The sequence below is a fragment of the Lampetra fluviatilis genome, chromosome 67, assembly GCF_964198595.1.
Source record: "Lampetra fluviatilis chromosome 67, kcLamFluv1.1, whole genome shotgun sequence".
In the NCBI taxonomy this organism is placed as follows: domain Eukaryota; kingdom Metazoa; phylum Chordata; class Hyperoartia; order Petromyzontiformes; family Petromyzontidae; genus Lampetra; species Lampetra fluviatilis.
The window spans coordinates 6,027,778-6,038,931 of record NC_136341.1 but is presented as its reverse complement, the minus strand read 5'-3'; the positions used below and the strand labels follow the sequence as shown (position 1 = coordinate 6,038,931).

Sequence of the window (11,154 nt, the reverse complement as noted above, 5' to 3'; positions counted from 1 at the left end):
AGCACTTGCCCCAACAGTCTGTAAAGGCTACACAGGGGATCTTTGTCATTGTGCGTGCGTGTGTCCGTGTGAGTGTGTGTGAGTGTGTCCATGTGTGCGTGTTCCGGTTTGAAAGCAGAGGTCTCACTCCGTATTAGTCAATATCTTTTCATCGGCTGCGTAACGCTGTGTGGAAGCTACCTGGACTGTCGCTCCGCACGAAGCGTCGGGTCTTCTCGGCCACGGTCATGCCCTCCCTTCTCTTCGCTTGTGAAACGTGGACTCCCCTAATGGAGCATCTTTGCCGGTTGGAAAAATTCAGGCTGGCCTGCCTACGATCCATCCTGGGTTTAACCTGCAGGCTGGATTGTGTGAGGAGCTCACAAATCCTTGAAAGATGTGGACAAAGTCCCATCGGTGAGCTCCTCTGGCAGGCAAGGCTGCGCTGGCTGGGTCATGTAGCCCGCATGCCCAATCACCGCATGCCTAAACAGCTTTTGTTCGGCCGGATAGAGGGGGCTAAATGGGCGCGGCATGGGCTAGAGAAGAGATGGAGTGAGAGAGACACCCAGACCCAGGGCTCCAACCCAGCCTCCTAGTGTCTCCAACACGGCTATCGTGAACCCACTGAGACACCCAGACGCAGGGCTTGAACCCAGCCTCTCAGTGTCTCTGACACGGCCATCGTGAACCAACTGAGACACCCAGACCCAGGGCTCGAACCCAGCATCTCAGTGTCTCCGACCAGGTCATCGTGAACCCACTAAGACACCCAGACCCTGGGCTTGAACCCATCATCTCAGTGTCTCCGACCAGGTCATCGTGAACCCACTGAGAGAGAGACACCCAGACCCAGGGCTTGAACCCAGCATCTCAGTGTCTCCGACCAGGTCATCGTGAACCCACTGAGACACCCAGACCCAGGGCTTGAACCTGACGACCTCTGTCTAGGCACTGCCCTTGAAAGAAAGTTGAAATACGTGCTCAAAATAATTTTTCGAACTTAAAATATAAACTCATTCCCCGAGCTCAGCTCTACAGAAACCCAGCCGGGAACGGAACATTTCGTCTTCATGGCTGGAGGTAAAAAAAAATAAAAGTTAAATAAAACATCTCTTTAAAAAAAGATCTTACGCATTACTCCAATGTCACCTTTAATTACAGTGCGACCTGGCCTGTGGGTTAGAGCTAACAATAGCAACAACAACAACAGCGTATTCTTAGGTTTTTTTCGGTAAAGTCACCGTGTAGGTAAAAAATTGAAATTAATAAAAGTAAAATAAAATAAAAATCACGACGTTTCGGAGGCAACACAAGCTTCCGTCTTCAGGTGGAACCGTCACAGCACGCTTGCTGTATCAAGTTGATGCTTTATCAAGCACTTGAAGATGTTTTCTTGTTCATGTTTTTGTTTGTTTGTTTGTTGCGGTTGCACCCGATTCAAGAGCCGAATGGCTCACAGGGCTCTATACCTAATAAATTTAACTTGAAATTTGAGAAGATAGACCCCGATACCACAAAGGACAGCTCACACTAAGTGGCGGCGTCGTCACCATCACCACCATCGTGTGGGAATTTAGAGCAGCCGCCGAATAATCGAAATCCGCTCGGCGCTTGACATCAATTCCAAATGTGGATGGGAGAAGCCGGAGGACCGGGAGAGAGAGAGACACGCCAACTCCAAATATACAGCAGCAGGCATCAGGGTTGGGATCAAACCCACGACCTCCTGTACACCAGGCGAGGTAGTCAACATCTCCTATCCACCGTGATGATGATGATGAGAGAGAGAGACACGCAAACTCCAAATATACAGCAGCAGGCATCAGGGTTGGGATCAAACCCACGACCTCCTGTACACCAGGCAAGGTAGTCAACATCTCCTATCCACCGTGATGATGATGATGAGAGAGAGAGACACGCAAACTCCAAATATACAGAAGCAGGCATCAGGGTTGGGATCAAACCCACGACCTCCTGTACACCAGGCGAGGTAGTCAACATCTCCTATCCACCGTGATGATGATGATGAGAGAGAGAGACACGCAAACTCCAAATATACAGCAGCAGGCATCAGGGTTGGGATCAAACCCACGACCTCCTGTACACCAGGCGAGGTAGTCAACATCTCCTATCCACCGTGATGATGATGATGAGAGAGAGAGACACGCAAACTCCAAATATACAGCAGCAGGCATCAGGGTTGGGATGAAACCCACGACCTCCTGTACACCAGGCGAGGTAGTCAACATCTCCTATCCACCGTGATGATGATGATGAGAGAGAGAGACACGCAAACTCCAAATATACAGCAGCAGGCATCAGGGTTGGGATCAAACCCACGACCTCCTGTACACCAGGCGAGGTAGTCAACATCTCCTATCCACCGTGATGATGATGATGAGAGAGAGAGACACGCAAACTCCAAATATACAGCAGCAGGCATCAGGGTTGGGATCAAACCCACGACCTCCTGTACACCAGGCGAGGTAGTCAACATCTCCTATCCACCGTGATGATGATGATGAGAGAGAGACACGCAAACTCCAAATATACAGCAGCAGGCATCAGGGTTGGGATCAAACCCACGACCTCCTGTACACCAGGCGAGGTAGTCAACATCTCCTATCCACCGTGATGATGATGATGAGAGAGAGAGACACGCAAACTCCAAATATACAGCAGCAGGCATCAGGGTTGGGATCAAACCCACGACCTTCTGTACACCAGGCGAGGTAGTCAACATCTCATATCCACCGTGATGATGATGATGAGAGAGAGAGACACGCAAACTCCAAATATACAGCAGCAGGCATCGTCAGGGCCGGGATCGAACCCACGACCTCCTGTACACCAGGCGAGGTAGTCAACATCTCCTATCCACCGTGATGATGATGATGATGATGAGTAGAGACACGCAAACTCCAAATATACAGCAGCAGGCATCAGGGTTGGGATCAAACCCACGACCTCCTGTACACCAGGCGAGGTAGTCAACATCTCCTAGCCACCGTGATGATGATGATGAGAGAGAGAGAGACACGCAAACTCCAAATATACAGCAGCAGGCATTGTCAGGGCCGGGATCGAACCCACGAACTCCTGTACACCAGGCGAGGTAGTCAACATCTCCTAGCCACAGGTAACGTTTCAGGCAAAGATCCTTCTAGAAAGAACCAGGGAGTATGCAAAGATCCTTCTTGGCGGCACACAGAGAGATTGAGACTCACACACAGAGAGAGAGACATCCATGCAAACTCCAAATATGCACTGCGTGGGCTACACGGGGAACCTTTGTCTTTGTGTCTGTGTGTGTGTGTCTGTGTGTGTCTGTGTGTGTCTGTGTATGTCTGTGTGTGTCTGTGTGTGTCTGTGTGTATCTGTGTGTGTGTATGTCTGTGTGTGTCTGTGTATGTCTGTGTGTGTGTATGTCTGTGTGTGTCTGTGTATGTCTGTGTGTCTGTGTGTGTCTGTGTATGTCTGTGTGTGTCTGTGTGTATCTGTGTGTGTCTGTGTGTGTCTGTGTGTGTATGTGTGTGTCTGTGTATGTCTGTGTGTGTCTGTGTATGTATGTGTGTGTCTGTGTATGTCTGTGTGTGTCTGTGTATGTCTGTGTGTGTGTATGTCTGTTTGTGTCTGTGTGTGTCTGTATGTCTGTGTGTGTCTGTGTGTGTCTGTGTATGTCTGTGTGTGTCTGTGTGTGTCTGTGTGTGTCTGTGTGTGTGTATGTCTGTGTGTGTCTGTGTGTGTATGTGTGTGTCTGTGTATGTCTGTGTGTGTCTGTGTGTGTCTGTGTGTATCTGTGTCTGTGTATGTCTGTTTGTGTCTGTGTGTGTCTGTATGTCTGTGTGTGTCTGTGTGTGTCTGTGTATGTCTGTGTGTGTCTGTGTGTGTCTGTGTGTTTCTGTGTGTATCTGTGTCTGTGTATGTCTGTTTGTGTCTGTGTGTGTCTGTGTGTGTCTGTGTGTGTCTGTGTATGTCTGTGTGTGTCTGTGTGTGTCTGTGTATGTCTGTGTGTGTCTGTGTGTATCTGTGTCTGTGTATGTCTGTGTGTGTCTGTGTGTGTCTGTGTGTGTCTGTGTGTGTCTGTGTGTGTCTGTGTATGTCTGTGTGTGTCTGTGTGTGTCGCGGCAGGGTCGGTGCGCGTGATTTTGTCAAGGGGGAAGGGAATCAGTTGGGGGCTGGAGACCCTGCAAATTAAACGCCTAATGAATGAATGGCAACAGAGATGTCTCTCTCTCTCCCCATCTCTCTCCCCGCTCTCTCTCCCATCTCCCATCTCTCTTTTCACTCTCCCATCCTTCCCCGCACACTCTCCCTCTCCTCCCTCCCCTCTCTCCCACACCATCTCCACACACACACTGCAATCACGACCGCTGGATCTCCCCCAACCCACCACGCCCCACCTCCCCAACACGGCAAATCCATTGCCGTGTGGTCATCTTCATCGTGAGCACACCGCACCACTCGCTCACATGGAGCAAATACTTCCAAAACCAGACGGACATAGGGACAGCGGGCGATGTATTTATATAAATTATATTTTTGGTTCTTTCGGTAAAGTCACGTAGGTAGAAAACAAAAAATGTAAGAAATAAAATAAAAAAGATATATAATACTATAAGATTTTACATTGAAATAATCTAATTAAATAACAAAATACAAATAATAAATTGAAAATAATAAAAGCAAAACAACCTCACGATAATTCGTTTTTTTGTTAAATAGTAAAAGAAAATTCGAAAAAAAAATACAAATACGTTGAAAATAATAAAAGCTAAAACAACCTCACGATAATTCGTTTTTTTTTGTTAAATAGTAACATAAAATTTGCATAAAAAATACAAAAACGTTGAAAATAATAAAAGCAAAACAACCTCACAATAATTAGTTTTTTTGTTAAATAGTAAAATAAAATTAGCATCAAAAAATTAATTGAAAATAATAAAAGCAAAAATCCCACGACGTTCCGATCGCAACACAAGCGGTCTTTCAATTTATTATTGTTATAATTGATTACGTTTAATTATTTAAATTGTATTTCATAAAATGTTTCGTTTTCTATCTACGTGACTTCACCAAAAGAACCAAAAATATGAATTCCTGCAGTCACGAAAGTTTCAATTAAAAATGTATATTTATATTTAAATTACTAAATAAATAAAGGTGGGTTGTGCGGCGTAGGTTGGCACCGCCGCTGCGCTACGAAACCCGGGCGAGCCGAGTTCGACTCCCGCTCATGGCCAAGGGTCAGTGATGATTGTCTGAACCGGTACCTGGGCCTCACCTGGGTCGACTCAGCCTCAAATGAGTTTACCTCGTGCGGTGCGGTACGGTGTGTGTGTGTGGTAAACATCGCCGCTGGGGGGAGACAAAGGCAGCCGGGCGTGGTGCTGGCCACCCCCCCTGTCATGTGCCACGGCCTTCACAGGTGCGTTGGTCGCGGCTGGAGTGAGGGTCAGTTGGAGTGAGTGGCAGTTGGTGGTGGTTGGTGGGGGGTGGTTGTAGTGGGTGGCAGTTAGTGGTGGTTGGTGGTGGTTGGAGTGAGAGTCGGTTGGGGTGAGTGGCAGTTGGTGGCGGTTGGTGGGGGGCGGTTGTAGTGGGTGGCAGTTGGTGGCGGTTGGTGGTGGTTGGAGTGAGGGTCGGTTGGGGTGTGTGGCAGTTGGTGGCGGTCGGTGGGGGGCGGTTGTAGTGGATGGCAGTTGGTGGTGGTTGAAGTGGGGGGGATGTTGTAGTGGTTGGCGGTTGGTCGCGGTTGGATCGAGGGTTGGTTGAGGTGTGTGGCAGTTGGTGGCGGTTGGTGGTGGTGGTTGGTGGGGGGTGGATGTAGTGGGTGGCAGTTGGAGTGAGTGTCGGTTGAGGTGTGTGGCAGTTGGTGGCAGTCGGTGGGGGGCGGTTGTAGTGGGTGGCAGTTGGTGGCAGTTGAAGTGGGGGGATGTTGTAGTGGGTGGCGGTTGGTGGCGGTTGAAGTGGGGGGAGTTGTAGTGGGTGGCAGTTGGTGGTGGTTGAAGTGGGGGGATGTTGTAGTGGGTGGCAGTTGGTGGCGGTTGAAGTGGGGGGATGTTGTAGTGGGTGGCAGTTGGTGGCGGTTGAAGTGGGGGGATGTTGTAGTGGGTGGCGGTTGGTGGCAGTTGCAGCGAGGGTCGTTTGAGGTGTGTTGCAGCTGGTGGTGGGGGGGGGGGGAGTGTAGTGTAGCGTTCAGTATGCAACCCCCCGACCCCACCCTCGCCACCCCCTCCGCCTCACCTCGGCGTCGACGGGCACCTCGTGCTTGTGCAGGATGGCGAACTGCTCGTGGATGGGTCCCAGGCGGGCGGCCACGCGTGGCCCCTCGGCTTGCAGGGCCCCCAGGAGACGCAGGGCGTCCCCCAGCTCATCCAGCGTGCGCGGGGGGCGGCTCACCCTGCCGCGTTCGGAGAGACGGGGAGTCGGCGCTGAGCGGAACCGCGCGGTGGACAACGTTGCGGTGGGCGTGCGGTGAGCGTGCGGTGAACGAACGGTGAACGCACGCGCGGTGAAGGTACGGCGGATGTACGGTGAACGCACGCACGTGAGAAGGGAGCGCGGTGATCGCAAGGTGAAGGCGCGGTGAACACACGCGCGGTGAACATACGGTGAACGTACGGTGAATGCACACGCGGTGAAGGTATGGCGGACGTACGGAGAGCCAAGACACACAACATTTACAATCTGAGCACGACGTTTCGCATGCAATTGCGACTAGCTTCATCAGGCGAAGCGTCGTGCTCAGATTGTAAATGTTGTGGCTTGGCTCTCCAACACACAACCGGTGGTGCTGTACTAGTGACGAATTGGCCACGATCTGTTTACGTGACAACCCTTACTGGTTGGCTGTGTCGGGTGGTGGCGGGTTTTAACGGCACAACATTTATACATTTACGCTATCTAACCCAAAACACCTCTATTATGGATGATATTGGTCGCGAAAGCCTCCGTGTTAAATATCCTAGCCACCGTGATGATGATGATGAGAGAGACGCAGACTCCAAATATACAGCGGGTGTCAGGATTGGGATCGAACCCACGACATCCTGTAGACCAGGCGAGGTAGTCAACATCTCCTAGCCACCGTGATGATGATGATGACAGAGACGCAGACTCCAAATATACAGTGGGCGTCAAGATTGGGATGGAACCCACGACATCCTGTAGACCAGTCGAGGTAGTCAACATCTCATAGCCACCGTGATGATGATCATGAGAGAGACGCAGACTCCAAATATACAGCGGGCGTCAGGATTGGGATCGAACCCACGACATCCTGTAGACCAGGCGAGGTAGTCAACATCTCCTAGCCACCGTGATGATGATGATGACAGAGACGCAGACTCCAAATATACAGTGGGCGTCAAGATTGGGATGGAACCCACGACATCCTGTAGACCAGTCGAGGTAGTCAACATCTCATAGCCACCGTGATGATGATCATGAGAGAGACGCAGACTATAAATATACAGCGGGCGACAGGATTGGGATTGAACCCACGACCTCCTGTATACCAGGCGAGGTAGTCAACATCTCCTAGCCACCGTCATGATGATGATGCTGAGAGAGAGACACGCAAACTCCAAATATACAGCGGGCGTCAGGGTCAGGGATCGAACCCACGACCTCCTGCATAGCAGGCGAGGTAGTCAACATCTCCTAGCCACCGTCATGATGATGAGAGAGAGAGACACGCAAACTCCAAATATACAGCGGGCGTCAGGGTCAGGGATCGAACCCACGACCTCCTGCATAGCAGGGCGAGAGAGATAACAAATGTGCACGTGATGACGATGATGACGCTGAGCCACTTGGTTGAGCTATCATTAGCGACAGCCTTGCAACGCTTGCCCTTCAGTGATCGTGACGACGCAATCGTGGAGAGCGAGCAAGAGAGAGCGAGCGAGTGAGAGAGTGAGAGTGAGAGCGAGCGAGTGAGAGCGAGCGAGTGAGAGCGAGCGAGTGAGAGAGTGAGAGTGAGAGCGAGCGAGTGAGAGAGTGAGAGTGAGCGAGAGCGTGAGGGAGCGAGAGAGTGAGAGCGAGCGAGTGAGAGAGAGAAGGTGAGAGCGAGAGTGAGCGAGAGAGTGAGAGAGTGAGAGCGAGCGAGTGAGAGAGTGAGAGCGAGCGAGTGAGAGAGTGAGAGTGAGAGCGAGCGAGTGAGGGAGCGAGAGAGAGTGAGCGAGAGAGTGAGAGTGAGAGAGTGAGAGTGAGCGAGAGAGTGAGAGCGAGAGAGTGAGCGAGAGAGAGAGAGAGCGAGAGAGTGAGAGCGAGCGAGTGAGAGCGAGCGAGTGAGAGAGTGAGAGTGAGAGCGAGCGAGTGAGAGCGAGCGAGTGAGAGAGTGAGAGTGAGAGCGAGCGAGTGAGAGAGTGAGAGCGAGCGAGAGAGTGAGGGAGCGAGAGAGAGTGAGCGAGAGAGTGAAAGCGAGCGAGAGAGTGAGTGAGAGTGAGTGAGAGTGAGCGAGAGAGCGAGAGAGAGAGATGGAGAGAAAGAGTGAGTGAGAGAAAGAGAGCGAGCGAGTGAGAGCGAGCGAGTGAGAGCGAGCGAGTGAGAGAGTGAGAGTGAGAGCGAGCGAGTGAGAGAGTGAGAGTGAGCGAGAGAGTGAGGGAGCGAGAGAGTGAGAGCGAGCGAGTGAGAGAGAGAAGGTGAGAGCGAGAGTGAGCGAGAGAGTGAGAGAGTGAGAGCGAGCGAGTGAGAGAGTGAGAGCGAGCGAGTGAGAGAGTGAGAGTGAGAGCGAGCGAGTGAGGGGAGCGAGAGAGAGTGAGCGAGAGAGTGAGAGTGAGAGAGTGAGAGTGAGCGAGAGAGTGAGAGCGAGAGAGTGAGCGAGAGAGAGAGAGAGCGAGAGAGTGAGAGCGAGCGAGTGAGAGCGAGCGAGTGAGAGAGTGAGAGTGAGAGCGAGCGAGTGAGAGAGTGAGAGCGAGCGAGAGAGTGAGGGAGCGAGAGAGAGTGAGCGAGAGAGTGAAAGCGAGCGAGAGAGTGAGTGAGAGTGAGTGAGAGTGAGCGAGAGAGCGAGAGAGAGAGATGGAGAGAAAGAGTGAGTGAGAGAAAGAGAGCGAGCGAGTGAGAGCGAGCGAGTGAGAGCGAGCGAGTGAGAGAGTGAGAGTGAGAGCGAGCGAGTGAGAGAGTGAGAGTGAGCGAGAGAGTGAGGGAGCGAGAGAGTGAGAGCGAGCGAGTGAGAGAGAGAAGGTGAGAGCGAGAGTGAGCGAGAGAGTGAGAGAGTGAGAGCGAGCGAGTGAGAGAGTGAGAGCGAGCGAGTGAGAGAGTGAGAGTGAGAGCGAGCGAGTGAGGGAGCGAGAGAGAGTGAGCGAGAGAGTGAGAGTGAGAGAGTGAGAGTGAGCGAGAGAGTGAGAGCGAGAGAGTGAGCGAGAGAGAGAGAGAGCGAGAGAGTGAGAGCGAGCGAGTGAGAGCGAGCGAGTGAGAGAGTGAGAGTGAGAGCGAGCGAGTGAGAGAGTGAGAGCGAGCGAGAGAGTGAGGGAGCGAGAGAGAGTGAGCGAGAGAGTGAAAGCGAGCGAGAGAGTGAGTGAGAGTGAGTGAGAGTGAGCGAGAGAGCGAGAGAGAGAGATGGAGAGAAAGAGTGAGTGAGAGAAAGAGAGCGAGAGAGTGAGAGTGAGCGAGCGAGAGAGAGATATCTACCCGACGGCCGCCCTGGAAAATAACCCCACTGCACTGCACCCCACCCACCCCACCCACCCCACCCCCCCACGGTGATTGACGTCCGAGCCTGGGCAGCGAAGAGACGTGATCTCCTCCCGGGGGGAAAATCCGCGGTGTCGTCGTCGGCTGACGAGTGAAAAAAATCCTCCTCCCTCGCCCGCCAGCCGCGATAAAATAACAACCAACTCTCCGTGGTCCTGGCCACCACCACCGCCGCTGCCGCTGAAGGCGATGCTCCCTAGACGATGATTTATTTTTATTCTACCTTTTTTTTATTTCACTCCGCAACCGTGACCTCTCGCATTCCCCCTCCGTCTGTCTCTTGCCCGCCCCGCAGGGATCCGGCATTCACGTGCAATTATGACAAGGCAAACGTATTATTCTTATTTCGCTCGCCCGCCCGCTCGCTCGCTCGCTCCCTCTCGCATTCACGCTCTCCGTCTCTGTGTGCGGTTTCGTTTCACGCCGTGCGCTTTTCGTTTCTTTAACCGCCGCCGATGCCACGGCCACCACCACTCAGTCGTAGCGATATCCACCATGATCTCCCCCTGTTCTACAGAGTGAGTGGAGTTTGTGTGATCTCCCCCTGTTCTGCAGAGTGAGTGGAGTTTGTGTGATCTCCCCCTGTTCTACAGAGTGAGTGAGTGGAGTTTGTGTGATCTCCCCCTGTTCTACAGAGTGAGTGAGTGGAGTTTGTGTGATCTCCCCCTGTTCTACAGAGTGAGTGAGTGGAGTTTGTGTGATCTCCCCCTGTTCTGCAGAGTGAGTGAGTGGAGTTTGTATGATCTCCCCCTGTTCTACAGAGTGAGTGAGTGGAGTTTGTATGATCTCCCCCTGTTCTACAGAGTGAGTGAGTGGCGTTTGTGTGATCTCCCCCTGTTCTGCAGAGTGAGTGAGTGGAGTTTGTGTGATCTCCCCCTGTTCTACAGAGTGAGTGAGTGGAGTTTGTGTGATCTCCCCCTGTTCTACAGAGTGAGTGGAGTTTGTATGATCTCCCCCTGTTCTACAGAGTGAGTGGAGTTTGTGTGATCTCCCCCTGTCCTACAGAGTGAGTGGAGTTAGTGTGATCTCCCCGTGTCCTACAGAGTGAGTGGAGTTTGTATGATCTCCCCCTGTTCTACACAGTGAGTGAGTGAGTGGAGTTTGTATGATCTCCCCCTGTTCTACAGAGTGAGTGAGTGGAGTTTGTGTGATCTCCCCCTGTTCTACACAGTGAGTGGAGTTTGTATGATCTCCCCCTGTTCTACACAGTGAGTGAGTGAGTGGAGTTTGTATGATCTCCCCCTGTCCTACAGAGTGAGTGTGAGTTTGTATGATCTCCCCTTGTCTTACAGAGTGAGTGGAGTTTGTGTGATCTCCCCTTGTCCTACAGAGTGAGTGAGTGTGAGTTTAGCGCTACGCTGCCCTACGAACCCGGCGACCGGGAGTTCAATTCCCGCTCGCGGCCAACAACCCGCTGAAGATAACTATCGTATAATCATAACCGTTCCCGGGCCTCCCCTAGGTCAACTCAGCCTC

The 11,154-nt window shown here is 52.1% G+C and overlaps 1 protein-coding gene across 1 annotated transcript in view; it reads right to left on the bottom strand.

The window, feature by feature from the left end:
* Positions 1 to 11,154, bottom strand: part of LOC144952415 (dynein axonemal heavy chain 2-like) — a 254,517-nt gene that overhangs the window by 19,879 nt on the left and 223,484 nt on the right. Inside the window, 1 exon segment of the mRNA XM_078882811.1 lies at positions 6,226 to 6,382. Coding sequence (XP_078738937.1) covers positions 6,226 to 6,382 — 157 coding nt within the window.